Source organism: Grampus griseus, assembly GCF_964374135.1.
Source record: "Grampus griseus genome assembly, chromosome: 6".
Lineage (NCBI taxonomy): Eukaryota > Metazoa > Chordata > Mammalia > Artiodactyla > Delphinidae > Grampus > Grampus griseus.
The window spans coordinates 95,117,492-95,141,220 of record NC_139000.1 but is presented as its reverse complement, the minus strand read 5'-3'; the positions used below and the strand labels follow the sequence as shown (position 1 = coordinate 95,141,220).

General features: G+C 46.4%; 1 protein-coding gene across 1 annotated transcript in view; it reads left to right on the top strand.

The window, feature by feature from the left end:
* Positions 1 to 21,521, top strand: part of ROR2 (receptor tyrosine kinase like orphan receptor 2) — a gene marked incomplete at its 5' end in the record, with an annotated part of 213,277 nt that extends 191,756 nt beyond the window's left edge. The window contains 5 exons of the mRNA XM_082657268.1: positions 8,884 to 9,011; positions 12,812 to 13,126; positions 14,341 to 14,586; positions 17,665 to 17,867; positions 19,249 to 21,521. Coding sequence (XP_082513394.1) covers positions 8,884 to 9,011; positions 12,812 to 13,126; positions 14,341 to 14,586; positions 17,665 to 17,867; positions 19,249 to 20,694 — 2,338 coding nt within the window. The 3' untranslated portion in view covers positions 20,695 to 21,521. The remainder of the gene's footprint in view (positions 1 to 8,883; positions 9,012 to 12,811; positions 13,127 to 14,340; positions 14,587 to 17,664; positions 17,868 to 19,248) is intronic.
* Between the last annotated feature and the right edge of the window lie 2,208 nt (positions 21,522 to 23,729).

Sequence of the window (23,729 nt, the reverse complement as noted above, 5' to 3'; positions counted from 1 at the left end):
TTATGAATGAATTTGCTCTGTTCACATTTTTGCCCATCAAATATGACATCAGTATAATTGCATGCAGGAGTATTTCATATCAAAAGTAGAGAGGAATAAAGTATGATGTCTGATTTTCAAGGAAATCATTCATTCATTTATTTAACAAATTTATACCGAGGGCCAGCTATGTGCCAGGCCCTGTTCAAGTTATTGGGGGTCCAACAATGAATGAAACAGACAAAAACTAAAAACTCCTGCCTTGTGCCGCTTACCTTTTCCTGGGAGACTCTTATTTCTGGCTTTTTCTACAAAATATAATATCTGAAAAATACTTTATGTGGTTTATTCCTTTTTGTTGATGACAATTATTCTGTTGTATGAAGATACTACAATGTATTATCTGTTGATGGACATTTGGACTTACAATTTGGAGCAATTATAAATAGACTGCTATGAATATTTAATTTGGGGGAACATGTTTTCATTTTTCTAGAATAAATCCTAGGTGTAAGATTGCTCAGTCAGATGGTATGTGTATATATAAACTGTATAAGAAATTGCCAGATTCTTCCCCAAAGTGATCTTTCCATTTTATACTGCCACCAGCAAAGTATGAGAGTTCCAGTTGCTCCACATCCATACCAACATTTGATATTCTCAGTCATTTAATTGTAGCCATTCTAATGTCTTGCATCGTGATGATTCATGGTGTTTTAATTACATTTCTTCAGTCACTAAAAATGGGGCCATCTTCTAAGGACGCACTTTTGTGAAGTATCTGTTAGGTCTTTTGTCCAATTTTTACTGTGTTGTTTGTCTTCCTATTGAGTTATGGGAGTTCTATATATTTTCTGTATACAGTTTCTTTGTCAGATATTATAAGGTGTTTTCTGCCAGCTTGTGGTTTGCCTTTTTAATTTTCTTAATGCTGTCTTTTGCTGATCAGGAAATTTTAATTTTGGTAAATCTAATTTATCATTTTTTCTTTTATGTATCATGTCTAAGAAATCTTTGCTTTCGCCTACCTCAGTACTATAAAGGTATTCTCCTGTGATTCCTTCTATAAGCATTTTAATTTTAGCTTTTATGTTTAGGTCTATGATCCATCTTCAAAACAATTTTTGTGTATGGTGTGAGTTAATGCGTTTAAGTTCATCTTTTTCCATACAAATATCCAGTTGTTCCAGCATCATTTTTGAAAAGACTGTTCTGTCTCCCTTGAGTGTGTTAGTGCCTTTATTGAAAATCACTTGACTACATGTGAAGATATATTTTGGAATCCTGTTATGTTCTATTGATCTATCCTTACACTCCAATACCACATTGTCTTAATAACTGCAATATTACAGTAAGTCTTAAAATCAAGGGGGTAAACTTTCCATCATTCTTCTTCTCTTTCATGATTGTTTTGGCTACTCTAGTACCTTTACATTTCCATTTAAATTCTAGATTGTTTGTCAGTTTCTACCACAGTGCCTACTGGGCTGTTTTTAACTTTTGATTTTGAAATAACTTTAGACTTATAAAAAAGTCACAGGAATAGTAATAAGTAATCCCATATGTCTTTACCCAGGTTTACCAATTTTTTGTCATTCTGCCATATTTGACTTATCATTCCCTCTATGCCTGTTTGCAACTATTATTGTTTTCTGAACCATATGAGAGTAGGTTGCATTCATTACACCCCTTTGCCCTTTAACACTTCAGTGTATATTCCCTAAGACCAACTGTGTTTCCTTACAGAACGACAGCTTCAGCTTCAGGATGTATGTCTTTGAATTGCCATTCATACTCCAATTTCTTTCATTGTCTCAGTAATGCTTTTTAGATCTCCCCGCCCCTGGGTACAGCTCCTTACCATGTTGCTTTAGTCCCCTTTACTCTGCAACAGTTCCTGGACCTTTCATGACACTGAGATGTTTGATAAGTGCAGAACGGTTATTGTGTAGAATATCTCTAAATTTGAGTTTGGCTGATGTTCACTCATGATTAGAATCTGGTTATGCATTTTTGACTGAAATAATGTAAGTGATATTTCCTTCTCAGGGTATCACATCTGGAGGTACATGATGTCAGTTTGCCCCTTATTGGTGACGTTAATTTTTCTCACTTGGTTAAGATCTGTTTTCTCATTATACAGTTATTTTTCTTTTTGTAGTAAAAGGTAATTTGCGGGGAAATCCTGCTAGGATTTTGATGGGGTGATATTGCACTTTGGGAACATTGACTTCTTTAAACTATTGAGTGTTCCAATCTATGAACATGGTATGTATTTCTATTTATTTGGGTTTTCTTTCCTTTCTCTCTGCAGTGTTTCAAAGTTTTAAGTGTGGAAGTCTTGTACATATTAGGTTTATTTCTAAGTATTTAACCATTTTAAGTGTATAATTCAGAGATATTAAGCACAGTCACATTGTTGTGCAATCAGCACCACATCCCTCTCCAGAACACTTTCATCTTCCCAAACTGAAACTCTGTATCCATTAAACAATAACGCCCCATTCTTTCCGCCCCCAGCCCTTGACAACCACCATTCTACTTTCTATGAATTTGACTACTCCTCTGTGTATTTTTAATATTATTGTAAATGATATTTTTTAAAAATTTCATTTGCTAATTGGTGCTCAAATATAAAAATATAATTGATTATATTGTCCTTATCTTGTGGCTTTACTAAATCCGTATTAATTTTTGTAATTTTTTAATATATTCATTAGAATTTTCTATGTAAATTATGATATCTATGAGTGAAGACAGTTTTATTTCTTCCTTTCTAATCTGTAAGCCATTTATCTATCTACCATCTCCTATCTATCTATCTATCTATCTCCTCATTGTAATGGTTAGGACTTCCATGGCGATGTTGGGTAGAAGAGGTAAGAGCAGATATCTTTGTCTTGTTTCTATATCTAAGGGGAAAATGTTCCTTATTTCACCATTAAGTAAGAAATTCATTGTAGGTTTCTCATAGATGCCCTTTTTATTAGATTGACAGTTATTTTCTTTGTTGAAAGTTTTGATAATGAATGAGTGTTGGTTTTGTCAATTGCTTTTTTTAAAAAATATTAACTGAGATTATTACATGGTTTCTCTCTTTAGCTCTGTATTTTCAGTGATTGATTTTTAAATGCTGAAGTAACTTTGTACTCCTGGGTTGACCCAGTTTGGTCCATTACTCATTTCTATATTGTCTTTTTATTTTGCTGGGTCCAGTTTGCTGTTGTTTATGGAGCATGTTACCATTTTGATCAGGGGGCATATTGGCTTATAATGTCCGTGGAACAGACTTGTCAGCTTTTTATATCAAGTTTATGTTTGCCTCATAAAATGAACTAGAAAGTATCTCTTACTCCTTTATTTTCTAAAAGAGTTTGTGTAAAATTGCTGATGTTTCTTCCTTAAATATTAGACAGAATTCACCAGTTTCTATTATTTGGGGCTGGAGTTTTAATCATGGGAAGGTTTTTGACTACAACTCCAAGTTCTCGAAGAGATTTAGGGCTATTCTGAGGTTTTATTCCTATTTATACTAATTTTGGTGTATTGTCATTTGTCATTTTTTCTAAGTTGTTATATATATCTGTGTTCATTTATTATCTTTAACATCTCTAGAGTCTTTGGTGAGTCCCCTTGTGCATTCCTGATATTGGTAATGTGTGTTTTCTCTTTTATTAATCATTTTTTCTAGGTGTTACCAACTTGGTTAATCTTTTGAAGAATCAACTTTTGGCTTTATTGATTTTTTTATTGTTTGTTTTCTATTTTATTGATTTCTGCTCTCATCATTAATATTTTTTTTCTAATTACTGCAGGTTTAACTTGACACTCTTTTTCCAGCTTTTTAAGGTGTAAAATCTCATCTAATTTAAGCATTTAAAGCTATAAAGGTGTCTCTTAATTACTCTTTTAGCTTCATCCCACGATTTGGGGTATCCTGTTTTCATTTCTCATATGTTATATATTCTCATTCCATTTAAAATGCCATTTAATTTTTCTTGCATTTTCTTTTTTGAGCCCAAAGGTTATTTAGAAGTGTGCTATTTAATTTCCAAATAGTTCGAGAGTTTCTAAATATATTTTTGTTATTGATTTCTAATTTAATTTTGTGTGATCAGAAATTTATGGTTTCAATTTTTTAACATATTGTGAGTTGTTTTATGGAGAGCATATGGTCTGTCTGGGTGAACGTGCCATGTACACTGACACGTGTATGCTGTCTTGTTGAGTATATTGTTCTAGATGTCCATTGGGTCAAGGGGGTGGTTAATATTTCTGTTGTTTCTTCGCTTATTTTTTTTGTTTAGTTCAGTTAATTGCTGAGAGTCAGGTATTAAAATTTCCAACTATAATTATGGATTTTTCTGTTTTGTCCTCTAGTTCTGTCAATTCTTGTTTATATATTTTGAAGCTCTGATATTAGGTGCATTCATGTTATGTCTTTTTGCTTAATAGACCCTTTTATTTGAAAGAAGTTTTTGCTGAGTATGGAATCCAGGTTCACAGTTCATTTTCTCTGCTAGTGCCTTGAAGCTGTCATTCCCTTGTCTTCTGTTTTGCTTTGTTTCTGACGAGGAGTCAGCCATTATTTTTTATCTCCCCCCTTTTCTATTTATCCTAGGTTTTTAGCAAGTTGATTGTGACATCAGCAGGTGTGGTTTCCTTTGTATTTATTCTGCTTGCTTTTCATTGATCTTCCTTGGTTGGTGTGTTACTACTGTATTTTAATGAAATTTGGGGAAATTTTGGCCATCATTTCTTCAAACCTTTTTCCCAACTCCGTGCATCTCTCCCCTCCTCTTGGGATTTGATTGTACATAAGTTAGACCTCCTGTACTTTCCTATAGCTTACTAAGGCTGTTTAATTTTTGGTAAATCTTCTTGTCTCTCTTTGTTTCAGTTTGGAAATTTTCCATTGACCTGTCAAGTTTACCAATTTTTTTTCCTAGCTTTATCCAATCTTTTGTTAATATCATACCATGAATGTTTTATTGGAGGTTCTATGTTTTAGTTCTTCCAGTGGATTCTTTTACAGTTTCCATCTCTCCTGCAATCACCCATATCTTCATTATAGTTTCTTCTGTGCGTTGTTTACCATACTTATATTTCCTTAAAGTGCTGGTCTTCTAAGTCTAACATCTGGGTTTATTTCTCTCGACAATGGGTTATATTTCCCTGTTTCTTTACATGCCTGGTAATTTTTTATTGTACACCAGTCATTTGTACATTTATTGTACACCATACATTGTGGTTTATACTCTAGGTTTTGTTACCTTCCTCTGAAGAGTGTTTTGTTACTGCAGCTTCTTACGTTACTGGCAGGTCACCTGAAGCTTATGGAGTTTATCACTTTTTGTTGAAGCTGTTGCTTCCTCTGCTTCACTCAAGCAGGAAGCCTGTTTATTGCAGGCAGACCCTCTCATAATAAGAATAATAATTATGAAATGGTTTAACCACTTTTAACAAAAAAACTGTTTGGGGAAAATGTTACCTTCCTACACAATGTGTAACTACATTTGAGTTTTGGTATTGATTACTTTTCAACCTCAAAGGAGCCTACTTTCCTTTAAAGGTTATTCATTATTTATAACAAGGAATTTTTCTAAGGTTTTCTTCAAACCAGTTTTTGTTTGTAGCTGGTACCATTGCAGGGAAGGTGCTGACTGGCCCCACCATCTCCTCAGCCGTTTGTGAAGAAGCCCTTTCTATCACAATATGATGGCTCCTTTCTCTGTTTCCTCCCAATCTCCTACTCCTTTCCCATTGCTTCCCCCCCCCCCCCGAGATTGTAGTAATCTCTCTCTCTCTTTCTCTCTCTCTCTCTCTCTCTCTCTCTCTCTCTCCTCCTTTACCATGAACTTGTTGATATACAAGTTACTTCTTCATCTGTGTTATTAGTGCCTGGCAGCATTAGGAATGGAGGAGATTTCCAAAATTGAGTTTCTATCACATTGATGTTCTGAGATTTGGTGAGCATGCTTGTTTCACTTGTGTGGTTTAAAGGATTTTATAGAAGGCAGCTTCTGTGTCAGCACTTTTCTTTAGTCTCTGAGTGACCAGTTTTACAGACTTACTCCAGCTCTGTCACTCTTCAGAGGTCCTAAACAATGCCAGGTGAAGATAAGACATAATTCTGTTTGAAACTGAAAAGTAATTCCCACTTGTTTTCTCAAAATTCAGAAACCTGAAAGATGTCATTGTCCAACCATTTCTGTTTGCGTTTTTGGACATTCTCTAAAATTCAGATTAGAAGCCCACTGAGATGAGTAAGCTGTGAACACGATGTGATGGCCTTGAGCCCCTTCTCAGCGTGTCTTCCCTGCACCCTTGTTGCTCCCCCATCCTGTGGGCACCTGGCCAGGGAGAAGCCCACAGTGAGGGACTAGGCTTTGTATTCCTTGACTCTTGAGGCAGAGAAGAGAAATTGCTTACTCTTGTGGGGGTCACCCAAGGGACTAACTGAATCAAATCTCATACCCTAGGTGGGCTGACGTTAATAAGAACGTGCGCATCTTCATGCTTTTCCTGGCATAGCAGGCAAGTGACCTAAACCCAGCCTGCAAACGGGGACACAGAGCTCACACACCGGGGCAGAGTTGACTTGCACTTGTGTTTGTGTATTTGGCAAGTGTAACATTGGTTTTAGTTTAATCAGCAGTTAACTCCAGCTCACAAAGGGTGAGAGAGGGGTGGGTTGGGTGTGTATTGTTAACACATGTGCTTGCTTATTTAAACGATATTTAAGGAATCCTTGACCCAAAGAAATAATGGCCGGTGAGCTTGAGAGAAAGGGCATCCGGCTCTTACTGACACCAGAATCTCCTGTTTTAGATTATTTATGGCTCCAGGTTCTTTTCTTTTCTTTTCTTTTCTTTTTTGTGGTACGCGGGCCTCTCACTGTTGTGGCCTCTCCCGTTGCGGAGCACAGGCTCCGGACGCGCAGGCTTAGCGGCCATGGCTCACGGGCCCAGCCGCTCCGCGGCATGTGGGATCCTCCCGGACCGGGGCACGAACCTGTGTCCCCTGCATCGGCAGGCGGACTCTCAACCACTGCGCCACCAGGGAAGCCCAGGTTCTTTTCTTTGAAAAAGAAATTTTCTTAAGGGGCTGAGAAGACAGCAGAGGAGGGAGAGAGCCAGAGGTGGCTGAAGAGACTGTGTCCTGCCAGACCCCTTGTCTCCACTGTTACGAGCGTTCAGACTTTACATTTGTGAGAAAGCTAAGACAGGGATTCTTAAAGTCCATTTGGTTAAATTGGACACAACCCCGATTTCGTTTGGGGATGGTCCAAATCAATGTAGGGTGGATGACATGTGTTAGGCTTATGGCAGGTGGCGGATTTGCTAGAAAACAAGTGACTTAATTACAGGCCTGAGGCACTTTGCCGAAACTTGTCCTGGGAGCTCCCGGCCCCTCTCCTTTGCTCCCCAGCAGACGGCAGCCCTAATATATGTGCTTTGGCCCACTTTTACTATCTCCTTGGAGCATCCTCAGGGCCACTTTAAAAAGCACCTAGGTGCTTAGAATGACTGATTTTATTGGCTAAAGGCAGGACTAACAGGTTTTACCGAGAATAATTTAGCACAGACTCCAAGGGGACATGTGCAGGCTGTTCCCTACAGGCTGGGGGGAAGGTCGGACTGCAGGGCAAGTTGGAGGGCTGTGCTTTTGAGAGTCTCCCTCTCTGTCCCCCGTATTTATACATGTGGTCTGCGCTGTGGAGCAGTGGCGAGGTCACCACTCCTCTGTGGTGTAATTAGCACATCTCGCTGTACAAACTCTTTGAGGCCCTGCCTGACTTTTCGGAATCCTCTCCATTGCTTTCCTCTGTTTCAAAGAATTCTCTCCTACAGTTTAACAGTAGAACACAGTTTCTGAATGAACATCATTTTCATAAAAGCGTCGCTTGCAAACAACGGAAGTTAATAGGGGTGTAATGTTTCTGATGTAGTTTAAGACTACGATGAAACATGTTAATCGTTAATATCCTGCGTGTATTTGAACATAGGCGTGAGCACGTACCCACCCATGTGTACACTTCACATTTATAATCCGTCTTTCATACTCAACTTCCTTTGTTCCATCCCCCCTGACCTTAAAGAGGCTGGATTTTTTTTTAAGTTAATAGACTTTATATTTAGAGCAATTTTAGGCTTACAGAAAAATTGAACAGAAAGTACAGAGAGATATCATGTACCGGTTCCCCACATCTGTACGTAGAGTTACCCCTATCCGTAACATCTTATGTCAGTGTGTGGTGCATTTGTTATAGTTAGTGAGCCTATGTTGATACATTATTATTAGCTAAAGTCTATAGTTTACGTTACAATTCACTCTTGGTGTTGCGTATTCTCTGGGTTTGCACAAATGTATAATGACATGTTTCTGCCATTGTAGTATCATACAGAGTAGTTGCACTGTGCTAAAAATCTCTGTTCTCCTGTTCACCAACCCTCCCCCCACCCTTTGGCATTCACTGATCTTTATACTGCTCCATAATTTTGCTTTTTCTAGAATGTCATAAAGTCGGGATCATACGGTATGCATGCAGCCTTTTCAGATTGGCTTCTTTCACTTAGTAATGTGCATTTAAGTTTGCTCTGTGTCTTCTCATGTCTTTTCTCGATAGCTCATTTCTTTTCAGTGCTGAGTAATATTACATTGTACTACAGTTTATCCATTCACGGTGGAGATTTTGGTTGCTTCCAAGTTTGGGCAGTTATGGATTAAGCTGCAAACATGCACGTGCAAGTTTTTGTGTGGACAGAAGTTTTCAATTCATTTGGGTAAATGCCAAGGGACAAGATGGCTAGATCATCAGATGCTGAATTTAAAAAGAAAAGAAAAACATCGGGGATATTTGACACCTTCCAGTGCACTTACAGACCATGTGTTTTTTACCAGAGACGACTACCATGAGGATGGATTCTGCCAGCCTTACCGGGGAATCGCCTGTGCACGTTTCATTGGGAACCGGACCATTTATGTGGACTCTCTCCAGATGCAGGGGGAGATTGAAAACCGAATCACAGGTAGGAGCGCAGACCTTTGTTCTGAGACAGTGAGCACACACGCAGCTGCCTGTCGCCACGCTGGTGTGTTTTCAGTCCCACTTGGGTGTTTTGTTGGTTGTGACCTTGGACAGTGAGTCCCTGTGCCCTGCCTCCTGCAAGAGAAAGTCAGAGGCCTTTTTCAGAAGGAGTTGCAATTACCACCGCGGTTTATCCTAAAATGTTCCCATTTATATATGAAAATTAGCAAGTACAGTCTGCTTAGAATGTGCCAACACACTGAATTAAGTCAACCACGTGGGTCCGAAGCCCTGCATTGTCTTGTCCTCACCGCGTGACCAGGCCAGCACCTGCCACATTCATTCTCGGTTCTACTTTTCCTGACTCTTCTGCCTTCTTGGAGTTACGCTTGACTAAACGGTACCCAGGACTGATTTTAGCTGTTGGAGACAGAGGTTCCAGGCCATCGGCTGTGCCTGGGGACACTGCAGTGAACTCAGACCCCCGTAGGCCCCCAGTTTCCAGGCATAGCCAGGTCTTTGGGTACCTGCTCCGTTGTGTGAGAAATGGAGCAGATCATTTAGGAGTGAAGCTGCTCGTTCTCCGTCATTTTAGAAGTTACTGTCTCTGGTTGGTTGTTAGTCCTCACATTGATGTCAAGGACTTCCTGGGGAAAAGCCCTTGAGAAGTGAGAAAATGAATTAGACCAAGGCCCCAAAAAGCCCCCCTCCGCCTCTCTCTGCTCTCCCCACAAGCCCAAACGTTTTCTCTCCAGACTCTATAAGGAACAAGGAGGATCTTGTGAAGATGGCAGGTGTCCCCGTTGAACTACATCCTCTGCACAGTGGTTCTTGACCCCGGCCAACCTGCGATGTGGGGCTCCCGGTGATTCTGGAGGGATTTGTGGAGGGGCTGGCAAAGCACTGCCCTGGTAAGGGCACAAAGGAGGTCCCCAGGTAGAAACTCACATAGGTGACACTGATGTTCTTCTAAGTTTTAGGTCAACCCTGGCTTTGTATTTCACCCACAGTCTGGAGGGTCTAAGGTCACGGTCACAGAGGGGCCTGCCTGGCCCATGGTTACAGGGCCCCCTGAGGACAGGGCCAGGTGTCCAGTGAGAATGGAAGGGCAGTAATGGGACCTGGAGATCTTGGAAGGTGCTATCTTGTTCCAATGGGAGAATCTTTTATAATTGTTGGTATCTCTCATTGGAAAAGCTTCTTATGCCATTTAAAGCAGAACTTCTCAAACTTTCTGACCACAACGTACAGTATCAATAAAAAGTGTGTTTTACATCGTGACTTAGTCTACACATACCTCTACTTCACAGAACTGAAATGGGCTACAGGAAACAACATTTGCCCTGAACAAAGGCAGTGAGTGCACTGTGATTTTTCTCTTCAGTTTTATTTCATTAAAGAAAAAAGTTGGTTCCAGCCTTAATGCGAACCATGCCCTCTGACATCCTCTGTTCCGTTCTAGTCATCTTTTAAAATGCTACCCGCAGACTCCAGAATTAATTTTATATCCCAGTAATTGGCAAACACTGATTCAAGGCACAAGATTGTCTCTCAATTATTTCTTCAGGAATTATTTAAAGGATTAACAAATCAGATGTCTAAGCAGACTCATTTTTATAGTAGTTTTTAGGTACAAGTTTAGAATGAGGGTTCTCTACATTTGTGTATTTTTGAAAAAATAAACGTGAAGTTGCTCTAGACTGACTGACTTGAGGTTTAGAGACTGCATTGGTCGTGGAGATAGTCTATTTGGAGAGCGTGCTTGTCAGAACTCATTCCAGGGACTCTGGAAGCTTCCCAGGAATGGGCCCCAGAGAACCGTCAGAGTGATGTGCTGGGTGTAAACAAAAACGGGGACGTGATGGTTGGACCTCCTCGGTGCCTAGAACCATCTTTCAGAAATAAGCCCTCACATGATAGGTTCTGGGGCGGGGTAGGAGAAATCCTAAAAGGGTCAGCCTTGACATCCTATCAGTTGGTACCCCAAAAGCAATGCCATGTTTGGCTTTCTTAGGTCTTTCCCTGCCTGGGGGTCAGGTCCAACACTGGCAACAACCCTCTTGGTAGTCAGTTGCCAGCTCCCGTGATGGGACTGAACTGGGTTCAAACTTGGTTCGTCAGCTAACTCCAAGAGACCCTGCACCTTAACCTCTTACCTCTCCATTCCTCAATTTTAATATTGTCCACAAGGGACCAGAAGACTAAGGATGATGTGAGCAGCACACTACAGAGTGCCTGGAACCCAGCGCTGCGTGCAGCGCGTGGACCCAGCCTGTTACCAGACCCTCATGGACCATTCACCTCACGTGCTATTTTATTGGCTCCATGTGGGCTTTCATTCCCCAAAGTGTGGCCTCGACAGATCACTTGACAGATAAAGACCCAGGCCCAGAAAGGACTGAGTGACTGACAACCCTGTAGTAAATGACAGGGCAGGGCCAGAACTGGGCTCCCATGCCAGCTCATCTAACCCAATGCCTGCCATGGGTGGCTGGTGGGTCCTTGGGGTGGGGGTGGGGGGTGTGAGGGGGCGGTGTGGGGAATGGGTGCCAGCAGCGCCACCTGCTGGCCACACTGGGCATGGCACTACAAGTCATGGGTGGAGCTGGGGTGTCCCAGGAACTAAATTCCAACCTCTCTGGTTTCCTCCTCCCCATCTCAGCAGGGTGTGTAGACAGAGGCGCCTCTTTTCCTCCAGCTGTCCAAGATCAGATCCTTACAAGCAGGTCCTTCATAGGTCAGAGTGGGGTGGGCCTTCTGGCGTGGGCATATATGGGGCAACTGATGCTTTCCTTTGAACCCTGACTGCCACAGCCCTGAGGAGAGCGCCTGGAGTGCACGCCTTCCCTCCTGCCACTGGCAACTCTGCTCCCGCTCACCTGCCTAGACTTTGTATCTGAAGCTCCCACCCCCTTCCCTTCTCCACATCAGGTGTCAGGTTCTTCCCATCAGGCTCCATCTTGTGACGTCTTGCCCCTAGAAAGCAAGCCAGCCAGCCCACCCTGGCTCCAGGCTCTCCTGCGACAGCCTGCTTCTGTGCTCTCCTTTATCACAAAGCCCTGCCCCTCTCCCCACTCAGAACCTCCTCCAGCAGTTTCTTGGCTCTCCCCAGACTCCACCTGAGGGACTCCCCTGTACCCCCATTTGTCATCTTATTCCCCCTTAGGCTGCATGTCCCAGGGTGGATCGTTCGTCTTTCTGGCACACTATCTCCGTCCCCTGGCCAGGCCTCCCCTCTTCTCACAGGCCCTGAGATGTCAGGAAGACCCAGGCTTGGTCCTTGTGCCTCCGCTCCAGTCTCTCCTTCTAGAAGCCACTCAGCCCACAGCTTTACCTACCGCCATGTGCTTGCAGAGCCAGTTCATAGCAGGACCTTAGGAAGTGGCTTTGGGTCTGATAAGAGAATCTTCCTGTCATGGAAGTAGCATCTAGGTGGATGAGATCTGGGGCCCAGTTTTCTTTCTTTCTTGTCTCGCTTTTGATGTTTGTAAATGAAGCCCTGGCACCAGGGACCTTCTTTGTCTGGTGCAAACCTGGGCGGCCTATGTGCTCCCCGGGGCCCTGCTCTTGTGAGAGCCTCTCGCGGCTGGCAGAAGATAAGGCGGAGGGCGGGGGGCGGCGGGGCATGGACGAGATGGAGGCCACGGGCGCCGGGCAGGGTGGGTGGGAACAGGGGCCCTGGGAAGAGTGGGGAGCCAGGGCTGGAGATGAAACCAGGGGCGCCGGGCAGGGGTTGCCGGGCAGATGTTGGTCCCAGGCAGGGCCCAGCCCACCCTAACGCCAGCCTCGCCGCCTCCGCAGCTGCCTTCACCATGATCGGCACCTCCACGCACCTGTCGGACCAGTGCTCGCAGTTCGCCATCCCGTCCTTCTGCCACTTCGTGTTCCCGCTGTGCGACGCGCGCTCCCGGGCGCCCAAGCCGCGCGAGCTGTGCCGGGACGAGTGTGAGGTGCTGGAGAGCGACCTATGCCGCCAGGAGTACACGATTGCGCGCTCCAACCCGCTCATCCTCATGCGGCTGCAGCTGCCCAAGTGCGAGGCACTGCCCATGCCCGAGAGCCCGGACGCCGCCAACTGCATGCGCATCGGCATCCCGGCCGAGAGGCTGGGCCGCTGTGAGTCTGTGCCCGCCCCCGAGGCCGGGGTCCTGCCTCTTAAGAGCCTGGGGACCCCATTCCATCTGGGGAAGTCTCACAGACCGGCCCCCATTCCGGTAGGGCAGTTGCGGGGTGGGGACTCGCCGTTGTCCAGTTCCAGTTGCACAGCCCTCCTGGCCCTGCCTGCTTGTGGGTCCCCAGTAAGTCACGCTACCCTGATGAGCCACAAACTTGGCTTCTCTAAGACGGGAGGACTTTCTGCACCTGCCCCCAAAGCTGTGAGGAGCTTTGGGGGAGGCAGGGGCTGCTTCCAAGACTGCCTTGTGGTGCACAAGCATCTCTCAGCAGCTGACTAGGATTGTGGCCCTCCTTGAGGGGAGGGGACCCAGGGAAGCGGTCGCCTCCCTCCCAGGCTTGGGAAATATTCACTTCCTTGGCGAAGCCAGGGTTCCCGAGGGCGGCAGGGCTCCTCACCAGGGCAGTCAGAGCCTGGTCTACAGACCCACTGCACCGTCCAAATCCTGGTTGCCAGGCTGACTCCATGGGACCTCAGGCAAGTTGCTTAAATATGAGTTTCCTCATATTACACGGGGATGATAACTACTGACCTCAGCAGCTGGAATGTAGATTAAATGAATTAGTATTTAAAAAGTTCTTAGAACAGTGCCTGCACACGGCAAGCACGGTGTAACCGGTGTTCAACAAACACACACCCCGGGTGTGGCTCAGAGGCCCTGGGTCCCCCTGGTCCCAGAGTGGAGTGAGCCTGGGGCTCTGTGCACAGGAGGCTGAGCCGCGTCCTCACTGAGGCTGGGGGGCCAGGCCTGGGAGTTTCTCTTCCCTGCTGCGTCGTTTGGTTTTGCTTCTAGTGCAAGTGAACGTGAGGCTGGGGTTGACATCGTCATTGTGGAATGGGGGTGCCTCGTGAGTCCAAAGGTGTTTCAGGGCCATAGAGTAACTTCTGACCAGTTGTTTCCCCATATGTGTACCTGGTGCACCCGCCCATTAAATTTGTGGGCTTGGGACTGTATTCAGTCATTACGTCTAATGCTGCTTTCCTTGGAAGTGATGTCAAACTCTTCGGTCTTTTGGAAATTTCAATGTGGGTACATCCAGGCAAAGTGGCTTTGTTGTTCCTTTTTGGAATAGTTGAAGAAGGGTGCTCCCTGGACCCCCAGAGGAGGGCGGCTTCCTCTTAATTTTGGGGCCTCCTGACGCATCTTCTCTCTCAGACCATCAGTGCTACAACGGCTCAGGCACGGATTACAGAGGGACGGCAAGCACCACCAAGTCGGGACACCAGTGCCAGCCGTGGGCCCTGCAGCATCCCCACAGCCACCACCTGACCAGCGCCGACTTCCCCGAGCTCGGAGGAGGGCACGCCTACTGCCGGAACCCTGGAGGGCAGATGGAAGGCCCCTGGTGCTTCACGCAGAATAAAAACGTACGCATGGAACTGTGTGACGTACCCTCTTGTAGTATGTATTCTCTCTCTCTTTTTTTTTTAAAGTGTTGACTGTGGGGTGTACTTTGTGATGATGTGGAACCGGGAGGCTGATAGCTCTGGGAGCCCCCTGCCCACACCGAGTTTCACCACCATGATTATTTGTTTTAAATAAAGCTGTTGCTGGTTGTAAAAGTAGCATCTCGTCTTTATAGGACGTTTTAAATTATAGAAAAGTCTGAAGAAGAATGTGTAAATCACCTCTAATTTTACCACTCAGCAGAGACTACTGTTTACACTTGGGGGCCCTTCTGTCAGCCCTCTTTCCATGTGTGGTCCTGGGATATTCAGTTTGGCCTCTTGTTTCCCAGTGAACATTGTCATGCATTTCCCACTATTAGTGGAAATGCTTCCCATTACTATTACAACCAGCTTCTCAGACCAGCATCTGTAGTTGGGGCACAAGGCCTCCTGCTTGCCCTCCCTCGCCTCCCACTCTGCTCAGCTTTTACACAGAGACTCAGCAGAGTGAGGAGAAAATAGAACTTAAATCTCTTAACTGTTTTCCCTGCAATTTCTGTCTTAAATTATGACTAGGAGAAAAGTTTGTAGTTCATGGTTGCAAATTTTACAGACATCATTATCTCTGTGCAGGAATAAATTTTAAGAATGAAAAGTTTGGTAAATAGATTATAGTAAAGTTATTCAATGGAATGCTACAGTTGTTTAAAAAAATTTCCTGCAAGGAAGGATGTTCATATTGACCTGTTAAGGGAAAGAAGCAAGCTGGAGGGCAATAGCTGTGTTATGTCTTTTTGGTTTCTCTTTCTTCCTGTTCTTCTCTCTGTCCCTCTGTCTCTCTCTGTTTTTCTTTCATCCTCCTCCTCTCCCTCCCTTCCCTTTCCTTTCCCTCTCACTTTCCCTCCTTCCTCCCTTCCTCTTTCTTTCTTTCTGATAAAAGAAACAAAATGAGTGAAGGGTATGTGAGTGAGCACACATATGCACCTATATTTCATGGAAGAAGTTTTGCAAAGATAAACATCCTACTTTCAGCAGTGATTTCCCATGACCTACAGATATGTTAAAGCATAAGATGTTTTTACAATGAGCAGTTTTTATTTTTGTAATTAAAAATGAATCAAATCATAAAGAGAAATAGGTATGTTCTTTGACCTGGCAATGCCATAGGAATCTTATATTGCAGAAATATTTGCACTTAACGGGCAGAAATGCAAGGATATTTGTTGCAGAATCACTTTTAACAGCTAAATGACAAACAGAGTAATTGTTTACCAACAAGGGGTTGGATGATAATTGAAGTACATCCGTACCTTGGGACAGTGTGCAGCTCTTGCAGAGTGCCTAGTGCTGTCTGTTCTGCGAGAAACGTGGCCTGAGGTATATTATTCTGCCACAAAACCAGGAGCAAGAAAACATGGATGATGTGATTCCATTTAAAATTCTGTTTTTAAAAATTATATGAAACTGCTGCTTCTCTATGTCAAATTAGTTGAATATTGGTTATTTCATGTTCAACTTAAATATATACATAAAAAATTAAGTGAATACCAACCTATTAACAGTAGTATATCTAGCCTTTGGTGAAATTAGTTATTAGGAACATTCACTTTTCTCTAATGCTGTCAATAGAATTATTAATAAGCATGTGTTCTGTTGGTGATTTTTAAAAGGTAATGATAAAAGTTAATGGTTTACAAACCTATGGATGGTGGTCACATCTCTCACCTTGGCCTGAGGATCCTGGAATCTCCCCTTAGCACTAATTGTGAAAAATGACCCAGAATCCCCACTGCCCCTGGGTCTTCTAAAATATCTGCCTCCGGGGTGGGGTCAGGAGAGTTGTGTGTGTGGTTGTATTTGATTTTTATCTTCTTTTGGAGGTTGGGGGGCAAGACTGGCTTTGGGACAAGGCTTCTTTACTATGGTGGTGGTAGTGGTGATTTTTAGAACTGAATTGGCTCTTTTGGGGGACCACATGGACCAGAAATCACGTGTTTGCTTTTACATGGAAAGCTCATTACCCACTGGTCATAGGGAGGCCCAAGTCCCATGTGATTATTCACAAGGTTTAAGTGAAAACTGTTGTGGGGAGAGGGGCCTTTTGGAGGACTTGCCTTCCACATCACAGAGCAGAAGCCTCAACTCTCCCTCAGAGGGCAGCGCTGCCCACAGGGTTCCTGGCCGTCCTTTTAACCTTGCAGCCTGGGGCCCTCTGTGCTTTTCTGTAAATCCTGTAGGGGGAGACAGAGCGTTGCTCTTCACCGTGGAAAAAAATGAAGGAAAAACACTTGGAACTGCTGCAAATTGTTAGGTCAAACTCATTGGCTACCAGTGCTCATTTAAATAAAATGCATTTTTAATTATTGTCTTTAAAGAATATGGGTTCATTGTACAAAAATGTGGAAAACCCTAAAATGTTGAATGAAGAAAAGGATCATTTCTAATGCCAGTATCCAGTTTCCTTCACTGAGGACAAGCATGTCCCATGTGTTTCATCGAGTTTAGTAGAGATGGAAAGTCAGAGCACCTATTTCCAACGGTATTCAAATTAGAAGGGAATGTGATGGTGGTGTTTGCTACTGTAAGGCCTTTAGAGTTCATTTATTAACTTTTTTTTTTTTTTTTGCGGTATGCGGGCCTTTCACTGTCGTGGCCTCTCCCGTTGCGGAGCACAGGCTCTGGACGCGCAGGCTCAGCAGCCATGGCTCACAGGCCCAGCCGCTCTGCGGCATGTGGGATCTTCCCGGACCGGGGCACGAATCTGTGTCCCGTGCATCGGCAGGCGGACTCTCAATCACTGCGCCACCAGGGAAGCCCTGGAGTTCGTTTATTTTTTGAGCTCTGTATTCCTCTTTGTTTCCGTGGTGGGCAGTTCTAGATTGTGTCTCACAAATGTTTAGCGGGATGTGTGTTTTTGGGTACATTACTTTTTTTGAGGTTTGGCTTATAATTTTGTCCCTTTGTGAAACTTACCCTGATTATCTACTTGTGCTTGAATATTTTAGTTGGAGGTGGGAGTGGGATGGTGGAGAACTTCGAGTTGCAAACAGGGATGATTTCAGAAAACTCATGAACGCCTTGCTGTTCACAGGCCCCCAAGACAGCAGCAGGATGGGAATTCTGTACATCCTGGTTCCGAGCATCGCCATTCCCCTGGTCATCGCATGCCTTTTCTTCTTGGTCTGCATGTGCCGGAATAAACAGAAGGCTTCTTCCTCCACGCCCCAGAGGCGGCAGCTGATGGCCTCACCCAGCCAGGACGTGGAAATGCCTCTCATCAACCAGCACAAGCAGGTCTCTGTGCCCCCGTATTTAAAGAGGCAGCTCTCCCAGGCTTAACCTCTACCTGGAGATTCTTAATTTGCTTGATACACAGCACATAATTCTTTTAAACTGTCCTTCATTTTGCCGTTTCTTCTCTAAAATATACCAGGACGTTTGTGTCCTTAGGGGGTATATGGAAGGTGTGTTTGGACTTCACTGTTCTCCCTCGACGGAGACCAGCCATTTTAGCATGGGCCCGAATGAGGTGCCCTCACTTTGCTGTGCTTCAGCTGTCCCCACAGGAGGACACACAAAAGAAGGGCTCAGATCACCCCCACCACTAGAGGGTCAACATGGTATTTTTAAGGGATGATGACCAGTTTTCTGGTCAGTTTGGGTTTGGGTTGGTTTTGCTTTGTTTTGTTTTACAGGGAAGGACACAGCAATAGTGCTGTAGTGGTGGTAGGGGAGCAGACCACCCCCAACCTGAGTTCTTAGGGTAGCGAGAACACACTGAAATGTATCACAGGAAGAGGTCTCTCCCAGCCCACCTAGCTTCAGTGAAGGGGCATTTACATTACTTGAAAGTTTTGGGGGAAAACCATTTCCATCCAGGCTCTGAAGAGGGAGAAGGTGGACTCATTCTGCTCAGTAGCCAGGAGTCACGGAGGGTTTGCTGTGGGTGAAGGGCTGGCAGGTGAGGGCACAGATTCCCTTGGGTTCAGAGAGCCTCCGAGGACGGGGGCCAGGCACACAGAAGGGATGGGAAGTTGTAGAGGCTGAGACGCAAGGTTCAAATCGATTTCACCTGTGTGGTGCTTCTGTCCGGTGGCATCCACTGGAGAATCTAGTCGAGAGGAAGCGGCAAAACAGGCTCTTGGAGGCACATCTGGAGAACAGCTGGCCTGGACTCTAAAAATGACTCAGATCGGGGGAAGCACACCTCAGGGTTCGAGGGAAATAGACATTGCATCTTGTTGTGATGAACAGTGGTGGCTGGGCCTGTCGGTGGGCGCATAGCAGGGAACATCAGGAAAGTCCCTAAGTGGGGGGCACAGCTGGGAGGACAGCCGGAGTTCAGCATGGCTGGGGTGTGTAGACAGGTGTGCACGCACACACACCCTCACACATATAGTCTGCAATGTTATCTTTGGGACATTGTTTGCAGCCTGGTTGGGACCCTGTTGAAGGTTTCAGGCAGCCTCATGGTGTCAGAGCACATTTAAGAGCAGAGAGCATTGTGCGGGGCAGGCTGAGCCTGGGCCGGGTGGGACTGGCGGGTCCTCTGCAAGCCCAGGCTGGGGGGCGGCTCTAGGACTGCCGCCCCCCAGAATGCCCTCCCAGCTATTCAGCTCTGCCTCCTCGCATCTCGGTGGCAGAAATGTTTCACCAGAGCTTTTCTTCTTGGCAGGCCAAACTCAAGGAGATCAGCTTGTCCACGGTGAGGTTCATGGAGGAGCTCGGGGAGGACCGGTTCGGCAAGGTCTACAAAGGGCATCTGTTCGGCCCGGCGCCAGGCGAGCAGACCCAGGCCGTGGCCATCAAGACGCTGAAGGACAAAGCGGAGGGGCCGCTCCGGGAGGAGTTCCGGCACGAGGCCCTGCTGCGGGCACGGCTGCAGCACCCCAATATTGTCTGCCTGCTGGGCGTGGTGACCAAGGACCAGCCCCTCAGCATGATCTTCAGCTACTGCTCGCACGGCGACCTGCACGAGTTCCTGGTCATGCGCTCGCCGCACTCGGACGTGGGCAGCACAGACGACGACCGCACGGTGAAGTCCGCCCTGGAGCCCCCCGACTTCGTGCACGTAGTGGCGCAGATCGCCGCGGGCATGGAGTACCTGTCCAGCCACCACGTGGTCCACAAGGACCTGGCCACCCGCAACGTCCTCGTGTACGACAAGCTGACCGTGAAGATCTCGGACTTGGGGCTCTTCCGCGAAGTGTACTCGGCTGACTACTACAAGCTGACGGGGAGCGCGCTGCTGCCCATCCGCTGGATGTCTCCCGAGGCCATCATGTACGGCAAGTTCTCTGTGGACTCGGACATCTGGTCCTACGGCGTGGTCCTGTGGGAGGTGTTCAGCTACGGCCTGCAGCCCTACTGCGGCCACTCCAACCAGGACGTGGTGGAGATGGTCCGGAGCCGGCAGGTGCTGCCCTGCCCCGATGACTGCCCCGCCTGGGTATACGCGCTGATGATCGAGTGCTGGCACGAGTTCCCCAGCCGGCGGCCCCGCTTCAAAGACATCCACAGCCGGCTGCGGGCCTGGGGCAACCTGTCTACCTACAACAGCTCGGGGCAGACCTCAGGCGCCAGCAACGTCACGCAGACCAGCTCCCTGAGCACCAGCCCCGTCAGCAACGTCAGCAACACCCGCTACGGGGGCCCCAAGCAGAAGACCCAGCCCTTCCCGCAGCCCCAGTTCATCCCCATGAAGGGCCAGATCAGACCCATGGTACCCCCTCCCCAGCTCTACATCCCCGTCAATGGGTACCAGCCCGTGCCGGCCTACGGGGCCTACCTGCCCAACTTTTACCCGGTCCAGATCCCGATGCAGATGGCCCCGCAGCAGGTGCCCGCCCAGATGGTGCCCAAGCCTGGCTCCCACCACAGTGGCAGCGGCTCCACCAGCACGGGGTATGTCACCACCGCGCCCTCCAACACGTCCGTGGCAGACAGGGCAGCCCTGCTCTCGGAGGGCACTGAGGACACGCAGAATGTCCCGGAAGACGTGGCCCAGAGCCCCGTGCAGGAAGCAGAGGAGGAGGAGGACGGCTCCGTCCCCGAGACCGAGCTGTTGGGAGACAATGACACTCTGCAGATGGACGAGTCTGAGGTCCAGCTGGAAGCCTGAGGGCTGCAGGGCCGCGGGGCGCTTGGCAGGAGACTTGGGCCTCCCTGAGGAGCGCGCCCCGGGTACCAGTGGGCTGGAGTGCAGTCTCCCTGGGCGAAGTCCTCCTCTGTCGTCCTCTCGTGCACGGAGCAGCTCTGTGCCCACCTGCTTGGTTGGAGGGTCTTGTAGCCAATGGCTCCTGACAAGGCAGGGGTGGTAGGTAACCCAGCAGGACGCATGGTGACCCCCAGTGCCACCTACATTTCCCTGGAGGTCAATCGGCCGTGAGCAGTGCCTGTGCTTTGAAGGAAATTAGATGGCATCTTCCCTCCATATTGCATAGGGATTGAATATTTCCAAACATTGGGAAAACAGGCCTGCAAAAAGGCAGTGAGGTGGGACTTCGGGCTTTGCGATGCCCAGCGACTGGGCTGCTGCATGAGGATGGAGGAGGCTGCTTTTCTCTCTGCTACCCACCCCGCCACTGCCCACCAGTAACAGTCTCTCTTCAGCCACCAAAGATTAGTGGGAACAGGACGCGTTCGCCTGCCACCTGTCAGAGTCTGATGAGAAAGGGGCTCCTGGAATGGGAGTTCCATATTAAAACGAAATGTGCCTTAAAAGAAACCCACACAATTTTGTACTTCTGTGAAATGATTTTAATTATCCTGCATGTGTATTTTGCCCAGTTTTCTGGAATTCAAGGGAAAGTGTTTTTGGGGTTTGGAGTGTTACAAAGGAGACAATATTGTACAGAGCACAGTATTGTTATTTTTTTCTTTTTTTTTTTAGAATCCTGTACAGACCTTAAATGTAATTTATATGGTTTTTGTATGCCATTTTCATTGAAGAATTTTGAGCTTAAAATAATGACTTCGTAATTTAACTGTTTACGTTACCCACATTGGGATGCCACCTGATTGTATTTTGGTTTGCTTGTGTTTGTACCACATGTAAGCGAGGTCAGTTCATTTCAGAGCTCCTATGAGAGGAGGTGCACAGGTACACTGCATCCGACACATGGGGTAGAGCACACTTGTATAACTCCCACACCTGGTGTATCCAATAAAGAAAAACAGAAGGTTCAGTCTGCCCTCTGCAGGTCCTGAGGACATCAGGCAGCAGGAGGTGCTGGATGACGGAGACGCCCAACGGTAATGATTTGGGCTGAGTTTTAGGGGGCTCATCCAGGACCAGCGACTCCATTTGAATGTGGATATACGTTGACAGATAAATGATGGGAACAAGTTGCATTGCTTTTCTCGGTAAGGTCTGTGGCAGGGATTAGCTGCAGATGACGTGAAGATGGTCTTTTGTTTTAAACCTCTCTCCTCCTGAGGTCCCAGAGCCCCTGCCATTTTTAGACCTGGAGTCTGGCTCTTCCCAAGGCCCTGGAGCAGGGCTGGAGGGGGAGAGAGCGAAGGAGATTGGGCCTCCTTCACCACCTGCTCAGAGCTGCCTGCATCCCCTCGTTGGCTGGCAGCGTGGCCAGCTGAGTCCAGGTACATCTGGACCAGGGTCAACTGCGGGGTCAGTGGCTCCAGGGCTTCCAGTCAGGAGAGGGGCTGGGTGAGTCCTGGAGATGCTTCTGCCAGCCAGCCAATGGCCTTTGCTGCCCCTCGGGCACGTCCCTGTCTCCCAGCATGGCCTGGTTGGTTTTCCGTGTTTAATGGAATAGGTCCATAACCCTGGTCCAGGCAAGACTCAGGTAGGAATTTGCTTCACATCCGCAGGCATTGGTTCTTTAGCCTGCATCAGAACATCCTGCAAGGCTTGTTGCAAAATGAGCACTGCCCTCCCCGCTCCCAGTCAAGTCTGGGTTGGACCAAGAAAGTACATTTCTAACAAGAGCCCAGAGGGTCCTGATGGTGAAAGCCCCTTAAGCACAGCATCATGTGATCCTACCCCCTGGGTCTCCCTGGCTCTCCAGCACATCAGGTCGTCTTGTACACCCCTTGCTCTTCTGCTTTATCATAATGCTGCTGACAGGTAGAGCCCCACACACAAACAAATAAAACGTCTCAGTGTATATCCTAAAATCAGCAGGGACTCTTCCCTGCTCGGTAGAAGGAAGTAATGTGAATGACTGGGAGCCCCTCGGAACCCCTCTACCAGCAAGTGTGGTCTGGATTGCATATTCAAAGAACTCAGGGGTACACGGAGCTACTTCTCATTTCCACTGATCTGAAAGAGGAACTTCAGTTTATCTCTAATTTGGTACACCTGATGGTTTAACTGTTGAGTCGAGACCTAAGAGTAAACACTGGGAAATAGCCCTCTGGCTGCTCCCTCTGCAAATGCAGTCAGGGAGGTGGGCGGCCACTTCAGTTTCCCATCACTCAGCCCCAAGACTTGAACGTCGTGCTCGGGGCCACGGACAGAACCACAGAATGAGCAACAGAGATTCTGCAGAGAGACACGGGGTTTTTTGGCAGAGTGGGGGGAGGTTTTGATCTGGAGGATTTTTTGGCTAGAAATAACACGTGTTTGTTACAGCTCATTCTAATTGTAAAATCTTTAGGAAGATGCATCTTTAGGAAGATGCATCTTTAGGAAGATGCATCTTTAGGAAGATTATTGAGGCTTTAAAGTTGATGCAGTTGAACAAAAGTGACTTAATTGGCATGTTCCAGAACAACTGATTTTAGAGCTAAGCTGCATGATTCAGATAAATGTCACTCGTACCTTCTACCCAGCCGCATGCCTGTCCCTGTTTATACCCACAAGAGGGAGATTTTCACACCTATTCAGTAAAGTCACCTAAGTGTAATTAGTTTTAATCAAGCCATACAAAGCCACAAACACCTTGTACACTCCTTATATCTTTTGGTATACAATACTTGTTGTGAAACAGAGCGCTGGCAAACTTTTCTCTGCTAATATTAGGATATTTCACTCAATGTTACAGTTCTATAATGCTTCCCACTAAATTAAGACAAACCTCTTGGGTCTCTCAACAGGGAAACACTTGTTTAAAAGTGTTCACTTTGGGTGAATTCCACCTCACAATTCAGTGTTGGTAGCTACTTTCAGACAGTTTGTGAGTTTCTGACGGG